Here is a 22,143-nt window from a genome sequence, read left to right on the forward strand (position 1 = left end):
GTTTCTGTAATGGATCGCTATGTATTATTTGGTTGATGAGTGATAAGGAGGGTAAAATTTGAATTACCCCAGATCCTCTGCCCCTTCTACTTACTCACTCAATTTTGAGTTTGAGTGGATTATTTTGGTTTCACATTTTTGTTTTTACAGACAAATGATGCTTTAATTGCAAGTCTCCTACGACTGAAGGATAACTATTGTCATTTAGAAGAAACAGAGCAGGTTCTGATTAGGTATTCTAAATGGGGAGAGCTGGTGATCCTCTATCAAAATAAAGGATTGCACAGAAAAGCACTGGAACTTCTTAAAGAACAAGCATTGAAATCACCAGATCTACCATTAGGGAATCATATGCGGACAGTGTCGTATCTGCAGCAGTTAGGTAGCTTATTTTCTTTCTTTTTTCTATTTCTTTTTTCATTGACTGTTGATTACATCATGCTAGCAGTCTGCAAACTATGAAAATAATACATTTAAATAATTCTTGAACTATTTTTTTCTTTTAATGTGTTACATATGCATACGAATTTGTTTCAGAGGCTTTATTATAGTACTGCGTGAATCAAGAGTCATATACCAACGCTACATTTTTTTTCCGGTTACGTTTTATGGAAGGGGTGGCCGGAGAAATTTCGGAGACGACTCTCTCGATTGAAAATAGAAAGTTCTAGTGTTCTTTTTAAGAGTCTAAAGTAATTTGAGGGCAAACTTCTCCCATCTTGTGTTTGTTTGTCGATCCCCCTGCTTCCCTTGTAACCGTATAGTATCTGTCATCTTTATATTTAAGTTCATTTTATTTTTTTCGTTTTTAGTTTCACTTATTTATTGTTTTTTGTGTTTGTTTTAAGTTTATCTCCATTTTGACATGGCTCTTCATTTTTCTTCGAAAATATTTTTTGGAAAACTTTTTAAATTAATTATATGTAAGATATGATAGTACTAGATTTTAGAGCAGACCGGTTTCGATATTTCGCAATACTTGATGTGGTGTTTACAATATTTTGCCGTCCCGAAATATTTTCGTTAAACAATTGTTCTGGCTTTGAAATAATTACACTCCCTTGGATGCCATTGAATGAATTTATAGGCCATATTCTAATGTATGTACTTAAATGTATCGAAGTTGTTTGAAAAAAATAACATAAATAACTCATTCAAAGAGTCTGTTTAGAGCAAGTTATATAAATTATATTATTTAAATGGTAAGGAAGACCACATTGCCTTTCCATCATAAACATCAACAACAAGAAGAACAATAGGGAATTATTTTCCCAAGACTGTGGAATTCTGTTTTTGAATGAAGATTTTGACCCGATGCCCAAGGACCGTTCTCAGCAAAACATAAATAAATAAAAAAGAAACTTACAATAAAATACGACCACTAAAACTAAAATGAGCAATTTTAAAAATTGTCCCAGCATCCTTAATTCAGCGAAGTTCAACTAGGACTGATAAATAAAGCGAGGTCAAATAAGATAATTAATTGAAGTGAAAGAAAAATAATTGAAAACACGCTTTCAGTGCTAATATTGCCTTTTTTGTAGCTAACCTCGAAGGCCTTTTTGTAACTAGTTTTGTGTTATTGTCTACTGGTTTTCTAATATATTTTGTTAAATCATTTTTAATTAAATTTGTGTATAAAATATTTAGTGAATATTCCCTCAAATCCCTATGTAGGAGATATTATTATTTATGTCGAGTCTGGTTTCAATTGCTTCTCGAACTTTTTATGCCTAGGTCATTGCTAATAAGGGTGGATTCTAAAGAAGTATTGTGTGGCTGGGGTTATCAAAAATATGGCTGCTTAAAGCAGAATCAAAAGAAGTATTAGCACTATTGGAGTTTAAAGCTTTCGTTATATCATGTTTATGCTGTTGTAGGCGTTTTTCTAAATTTTGATGGGTACTATCTACAATCTACATAGTATTATCCACAGTCACATGGTATTTGATAAACCCCTCTTTGGCGAGTAACTTGGGTTTTATCTTTTTCTAGAGTTTAGGAAACTCATTTGAAATTTTAGTAAATACTGCGTCTAGATTAATTAGTGTGCAAACTGTTTTAAAGTTTGCAGTGATTTATGGATGTATGGGAGATAGATTATAAATGAGGGCTTATCGGGGGTATCACACGGTAAAATACCATTGGTTTTGTGGGGGTGTCTTCAGATAAGAATTTCCTTGAAATGAGATTATATGCTAATTAAGCGTGTGATATCAGCACATCTTTCAAAGGCTGGATGGAAAGATAAACCATAATGGCATCTAAATTGGGGGTAGACACAGGAGTTCTTTTTGGTACATAGTTTTTTAGTCTTAAAAGAGGCCACTAAAAAGTATAGTTGCCAGCAATCTTAGGAAAGCTCTTTCCTTAAAAGCTTCTCCTGAAGCCCAAAAAACTTCTTGATATAGCTCTATCTAATGTCAGGGAAGAAAACTAATACGCAGAACCGTTCTTAGGGTTGGTGGTGCCTGTGGAAGAATTGATTCAAAAAACTTTAAAAGAGCATCAAAAATTGTTTATATGCATTTTGCTACATTTGTACGAGTCGAGTATAAATCTTGGGGTGGGAAGAGGAGTTCAGTCCTCCTAAACATTTTGGTTTTACTATTCTTTCGATTATTTTGATTTTCCTTTGAAAATATTCTTTTGGCTCTGCTTTAAGCAGCCATACTTTTGATAACCTATCTATAACCTAGTCATGTTTTTGATAACCCATCTGCACAATATTTTTTAAAGTATCCACCCTTATTAGCAATTAACTAGGCATAAAACGGGTTTATAGTGAAGCAATTGAAATCAGACTCAAAATAAATAGTAATGTTTCCTTAAATAGGGTTTTGGGAGAATACTCACTAAATGCTTTTTACACAAATTTAATTAAAACGAGTTAACAAAGCATGATAAAACCAATAGACACTGGCACAGAACCAGTTACAAAAAGACCTTCGAGGCTAGGTGCTAAAAGGCAAGATTTGGACTGAAAGCGTGTTTTTAACTATTTTGTTTCACTTCAATGAATTGCCTTATTTATCCTTATATAGTAGAAAATTTTTCATTTTAGTTTTAAATGTCGTATTTTTTTAAAGTCTCTTTTCTTTTATATATTTATGTTTTGCTGTGGACGGCCCTTGGACATAGGGACGAAATATTTATTCAAAAATAGAATTCCATTGTCCTGCGAAAAGAATTGGCTATTGTTCTTCTCGTTGTTGATGTATATAATTTATTTTGATTATGTAATTGCATAATATTAATTGAACTATTTTTCATTTCTATGTTCAATGATATTTATTTATAATTCTGAACTGGAAACTTGGATAAGAAGAGAATAGCAAGTAACCCTTTCACAAGTCAATCCAACTAAGATTATTTTTTACTTTTTTGAGGTCATTATCGGTGTTTTTTCTTCTTTTTTTTCTTTTTGCTTGTTCGACAGTTTGCTATTTCGCACTTTGGAATTTTGTACACTGAAGCATATGTTCTATTGCAATAAAAATGGTCAAAACAATTTCTCTCGTGTTGCGCTAAATAACTTTCTTGGAAACGATTTTAACGAAGTTTATTATAAAATACGTGTGGTAACATCTCAGACCATTGTCCAAGATATTGATTTTCTATGGACTGGGTCAAATGCACTCCAAGAGGGTTCAACTTGTACACTGGAAAGCAAAACTGATTATTATCATCGGATAGTTATTCCTGGAAAACAAAAGCAAACTGTTGGAAAAACAGTTTAACTATACGCCTGTACCACTTATTTAGTTTATGAAATTCTTTGCCTTCTGAGATTTGATCTTTTGATCCTTGCCTTTTAATTTTTTTTTTTTATTTTGAATTTGACCTTTTGATCCTTTCCTTTTAATCTTTTTTTTATTTTATTATTCGCCTATGCCTTTTTATTTTCATCTTGTTTCAAAAGTTTTTTCTAACTTGTATCAACAGTGTCGACACACTGCTAGACAAAAAAGAAAAGTTTTAAGCCCAAAGGGAAATCTTTAACAAATCCCAGGCTTTTTTTTCAATCATATCCAAAGAAAATGATCATTGAAGAAGAATATAGCCATAATAATTTTTTTCCTTTTTATGAAAAGTTTAAAATATAATACGGTTGCTGTAACAAGGATAATCGTCTATGAATATATTAGTGAGGGTAATCTACTAGGCTTTGGGCTAGGTTATAAAGCTAAACAAAAAATTTAAGGCAATCAGATAAAGAATGTAGAATCATTTACTAAGTTGTGTGACTTGGTAATCCCGAATAATCAATATTATTAATATAATTTGAAATTGGTCTGAAAATTAAAGGCACGTGTTCCGTAAAATGAATGTTCTTGAAAACGCAAAAAAAACGAAGAAAAATAAAAACTTCATGCTTACCAACATTTTACTTTAATTAAATGACACCCATGTCTGATGAAGTTTCATTGAATGCTGAGTAAAATGAGTTTACTACTACTACTACGACTAATAACTCACCACAGCACCAAACCGCCTGAGGCCAACAAAGCTACGCACTCTCCTCGAGCCCAATCTATTCAAAGCGTCCCTCTTTACACCCTCTGAGAAAGTTTGCATTTCCTATCAATCTTTATTTATGACATCCTCTCATCCCAGACGAGGACGACCTGCTTTCTGTTTAGCCCTAGACGGTTGGCCAAAAAGGATAATCTTCGGCAATCTGTCATCCTTCATCCGCAGAACGTGGCCTAGCCATCTCAACCTTTCTTTCCTTATAGCCCTAAAAAGCGGGATTGAGCCACATTTTTCGTACAACCTACTGTTTGAAATACTGTCAGTTAGTCCGGTACCCAGAACAATCCGTAGGCAATTTCTTTGGAAAATATCAAATAAACTTTGATCCGCTTTTCGGAGCATCCGCTTTTTCATCCGCTTTACTGATTATACTACCAAGATAAGTGAAGCTGCATACCTGATCAATCTGTTCGTTATCCAATGTCTCCTTACTTATTCCTAGCCTTAGTGACTTAGTATTCTTAACATTAATTTTCAAACCTATTCTAGCACCCTTAAACATTTAAATTGAGTCCTCAGAGTCCTGGCTTCGTCAAATAGCATATAATGAAGACAAGCTTATATATGTGAATTTTTAAAAATGTGCTGGACAGAATTTACAGAATCAGTTTTCTCAGAATGTGGAATAAACTGGTCTTGTGATCCTCAGTTGGGTCCTTAAACGTGTGGCTTAGTCGTCAACTAGTATTTTCACATTCGAACTGAGTATACTGGGGAACTATTCAAATTGCTTCGGACATTTGTGGAGTCCTTGCCCTATCAGTCCTTGTCACAGCCATGCTGGACTTTGGTCAGCTACATTAAGGTTGTTCACAATGGTCGTAAAGAAAAACAGCACCTTGAAATGCAGAAATGCAGCACCTTCACAAGGCAGAAATACAACTTTGTAGAGAAATTCCTTATCCTATGATGCAATATTATAAACCTTAAAAGTTATTCTTAGATATTCAATTCAACCTGATCAAAAGCTCTAGCATTTTTACCGGGGGGGGGGGGGTCCATATCAGGATAGTCAAGAGGCATAGAATATAATAATTTGTTCTCTGCATTATTGGGATTGGGCAACTGTCCTCCTCCCAAAAAATGACCCTGAACGTGATGTTGGTATGATGTTATATTATAAATTACTTATCTACAAGTCAAGTGGCATTAAAAGAAGCTACAAATAGAAGAATTTTGAAAAAGAATCAAAGAAGCAATGAAAGAAGTTTTTATTTGTTTTTTACTTATTAAGGGAATCCAAATGTACAGTAATTGGTTTTAATACTAAACTGCATTCTTATTATTGCGACATGGCAGCTAAATTGAATTGTGCGCTTTAAATGTTATTCAGTTTATTTTATTTAATCAATTCGTGCAGCAAATGCAGCTAAAGAAATTTCCAGTTGAATCCAGCCCACCTCTGGATTTCCTAAAATCCGTCCTTCTCTACCAAGTGTCCTGGTGAAAAAATAGGATAGATAAAGGTGTGATAAAAATTTTCAAGTTAGGTTGAATTTTAGTGAAGCCACTTTAGCCTAACTTATCCTTATATTTTCTTATTCTTTGGTTTCTTATTTTTTAGTTTCTTATTCTTAAAATTTATTATTGTTGTGGTTTTTATTGGATAAATATATCGATATAACCTGAATGATCTTGACGATTCCAATAGATATCATGGTAAATTCACTAATAATAACAACAATTTCCCCTTTCGGGGGGGGGGGGAGCAAGATGGCCAAAGGTTGCCATGCAGTAGTTTTCAATAATTTCGTACTGGGTAACGGTTCTGTACAATAGCGTTCATTGTTCAAACTTGTGATTTTACCGCTATTGATAATTAATTCTATCAGTCTTTTTTTGAAACTCTTACAACCGAGATACGGCAGTCCGCTGACATTCGCCTATAAGTATAACTTTTTTGCTCATAATGATCAGGTGAACTAAAGTTGATAATCAAGAAAGTTTCTTATATCTTTTTCTTTTCGGCAAAAATATACCTACAGTCAGATCTATTTTAATCAGTAGTCAATTGGCATGTAAACGGTTCGATTAAAAAGAAAAATTATGACTTCCGGGAAAATTTCATTAAGAAATTGAGATTCTTCGGTTGTCAGATATATCCTTCCTGAACTTTGCAGTTAGCTTGAATTGTGGGGAAAATAAGTTTTAGATCCTTGATTCCAATCGTAAGGATCACAAAAAACCTGTATATTTTGTTATTAGACGGAGAGATTGCAACAAGAAAAGGGGTTCAAGCGCTGAGGTTCAGAGCCAATCGTACCTTCAAGGAGCCATCATTCCAGGATCCGAGGATCTACAGAATTTACTTGGCAATGCAGATAAGACATTAAGGTACTTACGTGCTATAGCAACCACCCTCAAGAATTGGGTCAGGTTAATCATAATGAAACATACCAAAAATATGATGAAAATATAATACTTTAGTAACAAATTATGGAAACTACAACAGAGAATTATGGAAAGCAGGCCGTCCAGAACGTATTATATTAAATACCTACCCTAACCACCTCTATATATTAAATATTTAATAAAAGTATACCTGCATAGTAGTTTATCTCGCTCAGATTGAGCTGATTACCTCTGAGTGGACACAGAAAACTGATTTCGTTACAGATGAAGAACTTCAGTGTGATCGCTACATTACATATGTACCGAAATTAGTGTTGATTTGTATCCTGGAAAATATCTTTCCAGAACTTAAAGTACCATGTCATTGATATGTCCTGTAAACCAATAATGTTGCATTGCAGGTTGTGAAAACTTAGACCTTATTTTGGAATTCAGTGATTGGGTCCTCTGTGCCCACCCATCAGAAGGATTGAAAATTTTCACTGAAGACGTACAGGAAGTTGAATATCTTCCACGGGGAAAAATACTTGATTATCTAATGAGATTACATCCACATTTAGTTTTGCCTTATTTGGTAAGTAATAGGCTTTGATTTTAATTAGCTAGCCAAAGAGACTATTGGACGACAGGAAGAAAAAATGTACTGCTTTCTGTTTTCTGAGGATTTTGGGAAAAATAATTTGCCTCCTTCCCCCCTAAATTTTATCCCCTACCCACCCACCCCCCAAAACAAGAATTTTTTTCTGGTGTTCCAATTCGATCCTCTGAACTGCGAGGTACAACAGAGTATACTTGCCAAATTGAGTATAAAATTCACTGACTGTAATCTCCTCAATGAGATTTACTCACTTCTCTTTAAGTGAAAAAAAGCATGCTCTCTTGCGAGGATCCGAAAACCGACTGATCTGATTGTAAAGTTCTCTGCTCCTTGTAGAAATTTATAGCTTTTCGTGTTCTCAAGCAAGCACCACGCCAGAGTTTTAGATTAGCTATTGGCTAATGAGTGATACCAACATCGTTCATTACGTATAGTAGACATTAACACGATCTAAAGGTAATAACGAAGTGACATATAGCAATCGCAAATTCTGTCGGTCCCGGTTTTGCTACTTTAGGCACTTCCAGGTAAGCTAGGACGATGGAATTTGGCAGGCGTATCAGGGACCGGACCAGATTAAATTAGGAATAGTCGTTTTCCCGATTTGACTATCTGGGGGAGGAGTGGGGGGCCGGTTAATTCGGAAAAAAATAGAAAAAATGAACTGTTTTTAGCTTACGAATGGTTGATCAGATCTTAATGAAATTTGATGTTTGGAAGGATATCGTGTCTCAGAGCTCTTATTTTAAATCCCGACCGGGTCTGGTGGGAGGGGGGAGAGTTAGGAGGGGAAAACCTAGAATCTTGGAAAACACTTAGAGTGGAGGGATCGGGATGAACCTTGATGGGAAAAATAAGGACAAGTACTAGATACATGATTGAAATAGCCGGAACAGATCCGCTCTCTTTGGGTTAGTGGGGGGGGGGTTAATTCTGAAAAATTAGAAAAAATGAGGTATTTTTAACTTACGAACAGGTGATCGGATCTCAACGAAATTTTATATTTAGAAGGATAGCGTGTCTCAAAGATCTTGTTTTAAATCCATACCGAATCTGGTGACTCTGGGGGGAGTCTGGGGGAAACCTAAAATCATGGAAAACGTTTAGAGTTGAGGGATCGGGGTGAAACTTGGTGGGAAAAATAAACAGAAGTCTTAGATACGTGATTGACATAAATGGACCGGATCTGCTCTATTTGGGGGAATTTGGGGGGGGGGGAGTTTTAATTCTGAAAAAATAGAAAAAATGACGTATATTTAACTTACGAAAGAGTGATCGGATCTTCATGAAACTTCATATTTAGAAGGACCTGGTTACTCAGATCTCTTATTTTAAATCTCAACCGGATCCAACGTCATTGGGGGTGCAGTTGTGGGAGGGGACCGAAAATCTTAGAAAATACTTCAAGCGGAGAGATCAGGATGAAAATGGATGGGAAGAATAAAAACAAGTCTAAGATACATGACTGACATAACCGGGCCGGATCCGCTCTCTTTGGTGGAGTTGGGGGGGGGGGGGGGGGGTAATTCGAAAAAATGAGGTATTTGTAACTTACGAACGGGTGATCAGATCTTAATGAAATTTGATAATTAGAAGGATCTTGTGCTTTAAAGCTCTTATTTTAATTTCCGACCAGGATTTGTGACGTTGGGGGGAGTTGGAGGGGGAAACCGGAATTCTTGGAAAACGTGAGAATTGGGGTATTTTTATCTTACGAATAGGTGATCGGATCTTAATGAAACTTGATATATAGAAGGAACTTATGTCTCAGATGCTCCACTTTCGACTCGACTTGGATCCAGGGACATAGGGGTTGGAGGAGGGAAACAGAAATCTTGGAAAACGCTTAGAGTGGAGAGATCGGGATGAAACATGATGGGAAGAATAAGCACAAGTTCTAGATACGTGATTGACATAATTGGAACGGATCCGTTCTCTTTGGAGGAGCTGGGGGGTGTTAATTTGGAAAAATTAGAAAAATTGAGGTATTTTCAACTTAAGAACGGGTGACCGGATCTTAATGAAATTTTATATTTAGAAGGAATTCACGCCTCAGAGCTCTTATTTCAAATCCCGACCAGATCTGTTGACATTTAGGGGAGTTGGAGGGGGGAATCGAAAATCTTGGAAAACGCTTAGAGTGGAGGAATCGGGATGAATCTTGGTGGATAGAATAAGCAAATGTCGTAGATACGTGATTGTCGTAATTGTACTGGATTTGCTCTCTTTGGGGGAGTTGGGGGGAGGGGTTCAGTGCTTTGGCGAGTTTGGTGCTTCTGGACGTGCTAGGACGATGAAAATTGGTAGGCGTGTCAGGGAGCTGCACAAATTGACATGTTAAAGTCGTTTTCCCAGATTCGACCATCTGGGGGGCTAAAGGGAGAGGAAAAAATTAGAAAAAATGAGGTATTTATGACTTACGAGTAGGTGATCAGATTTTAATGACTTTTAATATTTACAAGGACATCGAAACTCAGAGCTCTTATTTTAAATCCCGACCGGCATTAAGCCTCTGATTTTCCTTTTAAATCAATCTATGATTCTTAGAATTTTGTTAGAGCTCATACCATATGAGCTCTTGGCTCTTCTGGCCTCGTCACAAATGCCATATGAGCTCTTAGCTTTTGTTTTAAGTTGAATTAGGAAAGTAAAACAAAAAATTTAAGACGAAGAATTTAAACTTGAAGAAAAACTTCAGTGTCCTCGTGAATCTTATGACCTTCGCCATTATTTAAAATACATCTTTTCTTCTTTTGGAAATATATTTTTCTTACATTTTTAATGTATATTTTCGTTTAAATGTATTTAAAAGATATTTTTCACTAAGTATATTTTCTATTTTTTACGATTCTATGCAACAGAATTTTTATGTTCAATCTTACATCAATCTTATATTCAATCTTATATGTTCAGTTAATTCACGAATTCAGTTAAGATTATGTTCAGTTTAATATTCAATTATTAAATGTTCAGTTAATTCAAGAATTCAGTTAAGACTATGTTCAGTTTAATATTCAATCTTATATGTTCAGTTAATTCAAGAATTCAGTTAAGACTATGTTCAGTTTAATATTCAATTATTAAATGTTCAGTTAATTCAAGAATTCAGTTAAGACTATGTTCAGTTTAATATTCAATTATTAAATGTTCAGTTAATTCAAGAATTCAGTTAAGACTATGTTCAGTTTAATATTCAATCTTATATGTTCAGTTAATTCAAGAATTCAGTTAAGACTATGCTCAGTTTAATATTCAATTATTAAATGTTCAGTTAATTCAAGAATTCAGTTAAGACTATGTTCAGTTTAATATTCAATTATTAAATGTTCAGTTAATTCAAGAATTCAGTTAAGACTATGTTCAGTTTAATATTCAATCTTATATGTTCAGTTAATTCAAGAATTCAGTTAAGACTATGCTCAGTTTAATATTCAATTATTAAATGTTCAGTTAATTCAAGAATTCAGTTAAGACTATGTTCAGTTTAATATTCAATCGTATATGTTCAGTTAATTCAAGAATTCAGTTAAGACTATGTTCAGTTTAATATTCAATTATTAAATGTTCAGTTAATTCAAGAATTCAGTTAAGACTATGTTCAGTTTAATATTCAATTATTAAATGTTCAGTTAATTCAAGAATTCATTTAAGACTATGTTCAGTTTAATATTCAATCTTATATGTTCAGTTAATTCAAGAATTCAGTCAAGACTATGCTCAGTTTAATATTCAATTATTAAATGTTCAGTTAATTCAAGAATTTAGTTAAGACTATGTTCAGTTTAATGCTCAGTTTAATATTCAATTATTAAATGTTCAGTTAATTCAAGAATTCAGTTAAGACTATGTTCAGTTTAATATTCAATCTTATATGTTCAATCTTAGTTTTATCTTCAATCTACGAAAACACAGTTCGGCTCAAGTCAGAACACAGCCTTACAAATAAATTTGAATTGCTAGATCACTATTGTGATTTTCTTTTTTTTTAAGGTATAAATGAGTTGATTTTCTGTCCTTAAAACTGTCCTACGTTCTTTGAACATGCTCATTTTTCTTCACTTGCGGTCAAAGAGAAAAGTTTTTTTTTATTCTGGGATTAGACGTTGAACAGACTCACTTTATTTCTGGTTTAAAGAGATGTATAGATATGTAACCTGAGCAAATCTGGAGATAGAACGAGTGTAGTTTCGTTTAGACGTATTGAAAATAAACATTTCTGAAGTATTGAAAATAAAAAGTATGTTTGCGGTGATTAAGTAGTTTCTTGTAAGAAGGGGTATTTTGATATGTTAGGCTTTAGCTTGAAATACTAGATAAAAGAGAATAAAAAATAGAAATTCAGAATAAATAGTCTAATAATTTGTCTAAGAATTCAATATAAAACTTGCTTAGCTTTCTGATAAAGTTGTACGAACTTACTCGTAAGTAAATTTTAATATGCTGGGGATTTAATCTGGCTTCTGGTTCTTTGATATTAGAAGAAGAAAATAATAAGATTTTGAAGAACAAAAATTTTTTTTTTTTTTTTTATTTGCCGACGGAAGGTAATGTGCTAAGAACTGAATTGGGCCTGTTTTTCCCAAATGATCTGGCAAATAGCAAGGGTGTCGTTTGGGGGGAGGGGGCATTTCCCCCCCCCCCCAATAAAGTGGAAAAAAGTTATTATAAATCCCATGCCCCTGGAATATCCAGATATGGACCTCTCTTGACCCCCCCCCCCCCAATATATATGCTGGAAATTTGCCCCTGGCAAAGCTTATAGCACAGAATTTTTCCAGTACAGAAATAGTTCAGAAATTTATCCCCGTACTAACTTTGTTATGCACCATTTGTGATCTTTAATTAAAAATTATTTTTTTAATTGTAAACTATAATTTTTTAATTAAGAAGTGATTAAGCCAATTACCAATTTATATTATTGTTGTTGTAAAGCAGTTGGAAAACACTGGCAGATCCATGGGGCCGGGTACCCAGACCCCCTATATTTTTTCTGTGTCCTCTCATCCTGTTTTTTTTATCTTCCTTATACTCTTTTTTAGACAAATTTTGTCAATTTGGTCAAATATTGGCAACTTTGTCACTTTGCCCCCCCCCCCAAGATTTTGCTCTATGGTGCCTTTGTCACATTGGGTCTCCCCCACGATTTAGCTCTAGATCTGCTCCTGGTTGAACATCCCTAAAAGCTTGAATTTAGCCAATTCTTGCTCTACCTGCGCTTTCTGACTGTTATTTTCCATGCTTTTTCGAAACCTTATAATTATTTAAATACGAGTTTTAAAAGAAAACTTTTAGAAATTAACTTTCATTTCTATTATAATATTTCTACTGTCTAATGAAATAAATTTTCCTATAATAGAACTTTATTTCTTGATAAATCTAAAACAAGATTTGAAAGAAACGAAATTCATAGCAATTAAAGACTCTCTTGAGTACTTGCAGGGATCTAGAAACCCGTTGCTCATCCTGTCAACGCAAACTCATAAAATGCAAACACATGTCTATGTCTTTGATTATTCAAACACATTTTTCTTGTTTTCTTACTAGCAAAAATATTCTGAATTGTTTGTATACAAGAACTTGAAAAAAATTTTCTTCTAGTGCTCTAAACTATGTTTTTGCCAGTTTTTGTATTCAATGGAATAGGGGCTTCCATTTTGTGCTTTACGCTCTTTTTTTAGCGCTCCATTGCGCGCGTCGGAGGAATCCTTTGCTTTTTATTTAGCCACCATTGGAATCGCCATATCTTAAAACCTATTGTCAGAAGTTTTGATGGGTCTGTTGGGAGACTGGTAAACTTGCGCTTTTTTAGCGCTTTGGGTGCTCGTGAAGGTGCTTTTAAGCGTCCGCTCGACGTGCTTCCAGTCACCATTGGATTTTTCGTGTTTTAATCTATATCTCCACCAATTTTGATGCCTTTTGCCAGAAGTGCACGATTCTAGTGATATTGTCCGTTTTAACAAATTATTTCGAATCACCTTTTTGTTAATCCTGGATATATTTTAATTTAATAATTAGTGTATTTTTCTACTAAATTATAATTCAGTGTCACTAACGCTTATATTCACTTTTTTTAATCCTGGATATATTTTAGTTCAATAATTAGCGGATTTTTCTACTAAATTATAAATTGTTGATTTTGATTAGGTATATGTTTTTCTACCAGTTTTAGTGTTACACAGTTAATTTTTTTTTCATTATAGCTTAAAAGCTTTGAAATACAGCACCATTATTATTGGTTTTATGCCTTTATCTGCTATTTTTTGTTTTGCCTTCTTTACTCTCGTTTTATTTTGTTCGTTCTAAGTCCTTATTATTTCTACTTTCTCCTTGTCTTGATTTAAAGTTTTTTCGCGCTGAGGATGTTTTGTTGATAGTAGAAGCAAAATGTCCTTGGTATATCAATCCTTCTATATTCCTTCTATATGGAAGCTTAATTTTTAACGTTTTCAATTTTCTTGAACTTGTTTCTTCTTATATTCCAGGAGCATGTTATATATTCGTGGGAAGACACCAGTACGTTGTTTCATAACAAGCTTGCCATTGGTTACATTGATCGAATTACTCGACTGGCTATTGGCAATCAGCCAGGATTTCTTTCAGATTTCGTTGGACTTTCCCCAATCCCAGACAGCGAGGAATTCAAGAGGTATTTCTTATTTCCTTGAGACCAAACTAGTGGTCTTATTTCTTCCTTTTTCTAAGTTTCCAGTCTGCATTGAATGTTTAATATTGCTTTTGTACGTGCTTACTTACAATTTGAGTTACAGATTCAAGCTGAAGCTTGTGTTCGAATTTCATCAATTCAGATTAGACGAACGGATCAATGGCGCAAAACGTGGCTTTACGATTCTACCTTTACTCGGATTGGTTGAAATTGATTCGTGATTTGTAGATCTTGAATTTTAATTAAGCTGGTATGAGTTGCAAGGTGAAAGACAAGCATTAAAGGGATTAGGTGAAAGAATCCCTTCACCCTGCGAAGGGATTAAATTAAAGACGACTATAATATGGAATAGGAAAAATCTTAAACGGGCAAAATATTTCACTTGATCCTAGATGGTTACTGATCAAATAAGAAAAAAAAGGTGTAATTTTGGCTAGTGTTAGCATCGGTTCAAAATTTTTGAAGAAATTATATCCATTTTCCCTTTCCAGCGATTCCAAAACGAGGCCGTTTTATTGTCGAAGACATAGCGCGATTCAGTCTACGAATTCGTCTTTACGATTCAGCCTACGAACAATATAAACTTTATACGATAAAAAATCATATCTAGTAGACTTGAAGCTAATATGTTTTTCTTGTTCTTTTATCAGATGTGAGTATTGTTTCTTTTTCGTTTTTTTATGTAGCTTTTTTTTCGTTTTTCGTCTTTTAACGTTAGCAAAAATAAAGTCAAATAATCTTCCAAGTATAAAACTACCAAAAAATCATTATCAATAAATAAATGAAACCCAAAACGAACAGAAATTACAATAAATAGCTGAGTCAAACTCAAAACGAGCAAAAATTAACATGAGTAGGGCTGATAACCCCTATGCCTTCTCAAGACCAGAACATGATTTGCCCTTTTACTGAAAAAAAAAACATGTGACCGTGGATTGCCAGTTTTTCATTTAGGAAAAAAGTAAGATGAAAACGTTTGAAACGTATTTTGTTTTCAGTAAAGTATATCATATATCTAATAAAAACATTTTAAACAAGTAAAACATTTTAGATGCATTCTGTTTTCATTAAAGTGAAAATAATGTTTTGGTCTTGAGAAGGCATGGGGGTTGTCAGCCCTATTCATGTGAATTTTGCTCGTTTTGAAATTTGACTTGGTTATTTATTGTATGATTTAAAAAAAAATTTCCGTTTAAAATGTTTTAACTTTAATAATTTAGAGAATTATTAAAACTTTAAGAAATATATATCCGTATATGTATACTAAACTGACAATCACATTTTTTTTCACAGTCCTTTTTTTTCAGTAAAGAACAAATTATGTTCTGCTTTTGAGAAGGTATTTGGGCTGTCAAAGACATAATTTCCAGACCTTTCAACTATACACAACAAAATGGCTATCTCGAAATTTTGATTAAATTTGTTTTGAGAATTGATTGGCGAGGAGGTGGCTTGTTGCTCTGCAATCACTTTTGACTAATAAAAAGGGTACTAGCCCTTTCAATTGCCAATCGAATGAGCCGTTTCCAAAGTTTCTACAACACCAAATGGCCATCTCAAATTTCTATCAGATCCATTTCGTCAAAATACGAGATTTGGGGGGGGGGCTCCACCCTCTGGTCACTCTGAATCTTAAAAAAGGCACTGGAACTTTTGATTACCAATCCAATGAGCCCCTCCGAAGTTTGTGATATCACCCTTTCTATATATACCTTATTTTGTCCCCAGGGCATAACTTACAATCCTTGACCTGGGGGCTGTGGGGGGGGGTGTCATCCTCAAAGACACAATTTCCGGTCCTTTCAATTACGTTGAACAAAATGGCTATCTCAAAGTTTGTATAGGATGTGTTTGGAGAAATGGTGGGTGAGGGAGGGGGATTAGTTAACCTCTAATCGCATTTGACTATTAGAAAGGGCACTGAGCCTTTCAACTTTCAATTGAATGAGCTATTTATGAAATCTGAAATCTCAAAATGTCTATCAGACGCATCTCAGGAAAATATGAGGTGTTGAGGGGGATGCATCCACCCTCTGATCACTCTGAATCTTAAAAAGGGCACTAGAACTTCTGATTACTAATAGAATGTCCCCCCTCCAAAGTTTATACGATCACCCTTTCTATATATTCCTTATATGCCCCCATTGCATGGCTTACAACCCTCGCCCTGATGGCTGTGGTGGTTTTTCATCCTCAAAGACATATTTTCCCTACCTTTCAATGACGTTGAACAAAATGGCTATCTCAAAATTTTGATTGGATGTGTTTGGGAAAATGGTGGACGTGGGAGAGGGGTTAGATACCCTCCAATCATTTTAGACTATTAAAAAGGCACTGGTTCTTTCAATTTCCAATCGAATGAGTTGGTTTCAAAGTTTCTTCGAAAACAAATAGCAATTTTAGTATTTCTATTAGATGCATTTTTGGTAAATACGAGGTGTGGGGGGGGGGTATTCGCCCTTTGATCATTTTGAATCTTTAAAAGGGCACTTGAACTTCTGATTACCTATCCAATGAGCCCCTTCCAAAGTTTATACGATTAACCTTTCTATATATACCTTATTTTCCCCCAGAGTAAAATTACAACCCTTGTCCTGAGGGCTCTGGGTGGGTTGTCATCCACAAAAATGTAATTTTCGGACCTTTCAATTACGTTGAACAAAATGGCTATCTCAAAATTTTGATCTGATTTGGGGAAATGGTGGACATGGGAGGGGATTAGTTACCCTCCAATCACTGTTGACTATTAAAAAAGGACACTAGCCGTTTCAATTTTCAGTCAAATGAGCCCTTTGAAGTCTCTACGACAACAAATCGCCGTCTCAAAATTTTTGTCAGACACATTTCTGAAAAATACGAGGTGTATGGGGGGTGGTATCTACCCTCTGATCACTCTGAATTTCAAAAAGGATACTAAAAATTCTGATCAGCAATCCAATGAGCCCCCTCCGAATTTTATACGATCATCCTTTCTATATAAACCTTAAATAACCTCATGGCACAACTTACAACCCTTACCCTGAAGGGTGTGGGGGACTGTTATCCTCAAAGACATAATTTTTGGATCTTTCAAGTATAAAAAAATGGTTATCTCAAAATTTTGATTGATTTTGTTGGGGAAAGAGTGTGCATGGGAGGGGGTTAGATGCCCTCAAATTACCTTTAACTATTAAAAGGGGCACTAGCCCTTTCAATTTCCAATCGAATGAGCCATTTTCGAAGTTTCTACAACTCCTTCGGTACAAAGTGCCCTGATCTAAAAAAATAATAATAATGCATTGTGCCTACATCGCTCTTTACTTAGGCAGCGCTATTGCGCTGCCTATGATTTTCTTATATATGTTAGCTCTCTAATTGAGTTTTATCGGGTTCAATCCAGTTATTTAGTTGTTTTTTTTCTGTTTATAAAGGCTTCAAGATATGAAGCCAAAACATTCTACCTTTTATTAGGGCATAAAATTTTCTTTTTAATTTCCACTGCCATAACTTACTGCCTTAGTTTTACCTGTCATTCGGTTTTTTAATTTTCTCTTAGAAGTTGTTTATTTATTTCTAAGAAAGGGGTGAAAATGTAAACATGGACTGATTGAGATACTAATGCTACTGATTCAATTTTATATTAAAAGAAATCGAATAGACGGTTCCTTGGCCTTTTAGACTTTAGTAATCGACCCAGTTCTGCCGATGTTGGTATACAACGAACCTAACTCAATGTGTTGTCGAATGCACATAGTGCTTTGGTTTAGATAGCCGATTTGGGCAATATTAAAACTGAGCAAATGCTTGATTTATCCTAAAGCTAAGAAAACTTACAGTTTAATTGATTGATAAGCGCGAATAAAGTAGTTTATTATAGAATGGATAAATTTCGTCAAAACAAAAAAAAATATGTTTTGTATTGTATTAGCATCTGTTAGCCTATTGTTGTGTTAGCCTATATCTCCCTTCCTCCATTCCCCTCCCCCCTTACACTCACAACAGTAATATTAATTTGTTCTAGAAAACAACCATCACATTGATTTTCCTTAATATCATTTTATATTAATTCTCTGATTTCTTTCTAAACTTGTTTCCCCTGTCTTTTCTGTGGGCTCTAGAGCAGTCAGTACAAAACAATTAAATACTTTGATAAATAATGCACCCAATTCAAAACTTCTGGAAATGTATATGCGGTGTTTTGATCGACTATTGCAGTACTCTAACTAAGCACAATACTATGGTATTTCATACTTAATAAACTAGTTTTTCCTGACATCTTTTTAAATAAAACTATTTTTATTTTTAAGTATGTGCTCCTCTCCTTCGTCAGTGACGAGTTTGACTTCAGCATCAGACTCATCGCCATTGATAGAATATAAGAGACGCTTCCAGTTCTTGATCGAAACCTCGTCATATTGCTCCTGGGAAGCAGTGCTAACCCACATTCCTAAAGACGGTAAGTTTTTTTTTTCAGCAGAGCTTGATCTTTTTTCGGGGGGGGGGACACTTGTGTAATTAGATATATGTGTAATCGGACGCTACGATGAGGCAAGGGAGCATCTAGGTTTTTTTTTTGTTCGGGGGGTACGCTTATGTAATTTTGCTCCGCTAATAAGGACGCGTGTCAATATTTCATAGCTAATATGTAGCATATGTCTAATTAAGTTGCCTACTGTATCAAAGTTCCGATATATCGATCCGCGGGGATTGTCCTGGGCACTTCCCTCTCCCCGGAATCCTAAGGCATGCTGAATTTTGTGATTCAAATTATAAAATAAAATTTTGTTTTTTATCGTCCCCCCCCCCCGAAAAAAATATCAGCACGCATGTTAGATCTAAGCCATCACTAGATATGAGTATTTGGTAGCCAGAGTTCAAACTTTGAGAGAAAAGAATATATCCTTGTTTAAACATTTAAGCCTATCTAAATTTGGATAAGAAAGGAAAATGGGAACGGTTAGAGGCTGTTGCAATTTTGTAGGTACCTTCGGCAATCTATAATCCTTAATCCGAAGAACTTGCTCAAGCCGTCTCTATCTATCCCTCAATATAGTCATAGAAAACGGATTTGAACCCCACTTTTCGTACAGCCTACTGTTTGGAATACAGTCAGTCAGTCGGGTATCCAGAATAATCTATTGGCAATTTCAGTGGAAAACATCTAGCAAATCTTCAACCCCTTTTCGGAACGTACATGCTTCAGAGCGATATTTGACCACTGTCATCACTGTAGCTTCCAATATTCTAATCTTGGTTTGCAGACTCATCTTCCTACTCATCCAAACTTTTTTAACTGTGAAAAAACATCCTGAGCGTTGGTTATTATACTTTTAATATTTTCACTGCTCCCACCGTCTTTACTAATTATACTACCAAGCTATGTTAAGCTGCCCACCTGATCAATCTTTTCGTTACCCAATCCCAACTTTTCATCTTCACTTATTCATAGCCTTAGGGACTTAGTTTTCTTAGCATAAATTTTCAAACCTATTCTAGCACCCTGAACTTGCAATACCTTTAATTGTTCATTCATTTTTCTTACACTTTCATCTAGGATGCTTAAATCATCAGTATACTATAAGTCTAGGAGAAATTTTTCCTCCCTGTTTGATTCTGTGTTCGCCCATTGCCTTTCCTCTGTTCTTTAAGACAAACTCCATCAAAATGATCCATATAAGGGAGGGGGGTAGTACATAACCCTGCCAGCTAAAACGGAACTTTTCAATCGACAGCAGAAACATGGCTCAGAGGAACGAGGTCTTAGCTGCATATCTCCAGATAATAAGCTGATATATGAATCGTTTAATGATTCGTTAACTAATAATGTATTTATCTAGAATTATTTGTTTAGAAAGTTCCACATAAATCTAAAGCCTCTACCCGGTAGTCGAGTTCTGATAAAATTTGACATGTTTTCAGTACTTTTTCTAGATTTAGCTTATCCTGTAGTATCTGGCAGATCCTGTAATGTTAGAAAGAATGGTCGGGCATTACACGTGCCTTGAAGCTACTTGTGATGAGCCTTGAATATTATTATATATTATATTATTTATTATATTATTATTATGTAATTTTTGTCTAACCATTCCTTTTTTCAGGAATTAGTCAAATTCAAATATCCATAGCAATCCCATAGACATAAACTTTAGAAATCCATTTCAATTTACACAGTGTAGGCTCTGGCTCAACGACTAGTGAAAACCATCCTTTTTGGCCTCACGCAAGACTTATTAGCAGCTTTAAAATGTTATATTATGTTTATCAACCAGGTCTGAGGTCTACACTTTCGGTGGAAACTACAAGGTTTACACCCTTACTTGTCTTTAACAACAAGCCGAAATTAGCAGACCAGAAAAAAAAACTGGACAAAACCAGAAACTGCTCCTGCGATTCAATTGAGCTCAGAAACTTAACATTTATAAATCGACGGGATTACGGTATGTAGCTTTGTCAGGTAGTTAGCAGACAGTGTATATGAGGATTATAGAGAGTTTTTGTGACCAACGGGAAAATAAACAACGCATTAAAAAGAAGAATGGAGTAGTTAGTGTGCAGGACTCAAACAGGCTCAAGGTCATCAATGGTGGTCATTTCATGTGTCGTTCGGAGGGCAATTTCAAGTTTTGTGTCAGAGGAAGGGAACAATTCTCTCCGATCCTCGAAAAGGATGTTGTATTTTTGTTAATCTTGTGATTTGAAACTTCATGGTCAGTTCATCTGTCGTTCGGAGGGCCAGTTCAAGTTTTGTGTCAGAGGAAGGGAACAATTCTCTCCGATCCTCGAAAATGGTATTTTTTGTTAATCTTTTGATTTTTATTAATCTTATGATTTGAAACTTGATCAGGCCAATGTGTATTTAAAAAAAAGTATTCTAACAAAACTTGTGTAGTGCAGCCATTGCGTGTGATCAAATTCAACCCAAGACTACCCATGCAAATAAATCCACGTATTTATTGGGTTCAACCTCGTATACTTTGGCACCCGAAAAAAAATTCGAGTAAAAAATCTGGCTGATTTTGGTGTTATTACCGTTGTAATAATGATCTTCATCCCAAGAATAATTAATATTTTATTACTAAATTAATTTTTAGCACATTAGTATAATTATTAATTAAAAACTGTTTAGTTTGAGATTTTATTCTAAAAGACTTTTTCAGAATTTATTCAGGTACTGGGTAGTGTTCCCCGTTTTTTAAAGTCTGAGAATTCAGACTCTACCGAGGAGTGAGCGCTAATTGTTCACGGGGAGACCTAGGGGATGTTTAGGAAGATATCCGTGCATTAATATTTGTGTATACTCATCCGTACTAAAGCAGTGTAACCAAAAGATCGTTATCGATCATAAGCGTAGAAGCACGTATTCAGCCATGTAGCATTTACAAAGCTATTTTTTGGGATAAAAATAAGCCCCCCCCCCCTGTCCTCATCCCAAAAATTTAAAAAATAATACATGAACATATACTTCTTAATTTTGTGACTGTAATAATTATTCTACTGTTGTAATACTATAACGCTCTAAAGTAAATTTCATAACAAAATAAATAAAAAAATTTTAACGAAGAAAAAAACGAGGATAATTCAGTGAGTTAAAAAAGAAAAACCAAATAATATTTCAATCGATATTCTCTGCCGTTGTTAGTGCAAACAGTGAAATAGTGAGTAAAAATTAGATAAAAGTTCACAGGATAGAGTAAGAACAAGACAGACACTAAAATCAAAGAGGTCCTTTCCAAATGATGGTGAAAGGGCAAATTAAAGATTCTCTTCTTTTTTTGGAAATTTTATTTTTTATTTTTTTAAAATTTGCTTTACTTTTACTACTACAACAGTGCTGTGCTATTAGAAGAGCAGAATGATTATAAGCGTCACCCAGTCAAGAAGAATATATATATATATATATATATATATATATATATATATATATATATATATATATATATATATATATATTTGCTTAGTCAGTGTAGCCTCAAAGATTATTTAATGTAATTTCAACCCTTGCAAAATGGAATTG

At 34.5% G+C, this 22,143-nt stretch overlaps 1 protein-coding gene across 1 annotated transcript in view; it reads left to right on the plus strand.

Moving 5' to 3' along the window:
* The window catches only part of LOC136033591 (vam6/Vps39-like protein), an 85,155-nt gene that overhangs the window by 55,348 nt on the left and 7,664 nt on the right, over nt 1-22,143 (plus strand). The window contains exons 9-12 of the mRNA XM_065714364.1: nt 151-382; nt 7,290-7,462; nt 13,969-14,132; nt 18,437-18,585. Coding sequence (XP_065570436.1) covers nt 151-382; nt 7,290-7,462; nt 13,969-14,132; nt 18,437-18,585 — 718 coding nt within the window. The remainder of the gene's footprint in view (nt 1-150; nt 383-7,289; nt 7,463-13,968; nt 14,133-18,436; nt 18,586-22,143) is intronic.

Source organism: Artemia franciscana, chromosome 12, assembly GCF_032884065.1.
Source record: "Artemia franciscana chromosome 12, ASM3288406v1, whole genome shotgun sequence".
In the NCBI taxonomy this organism is placed as follows: Eukaryota; Metazoa; Arthropoda; class Branchiopoda; order Anostraca; family Artemiidae; genus Artemia; species Artemia franciscana.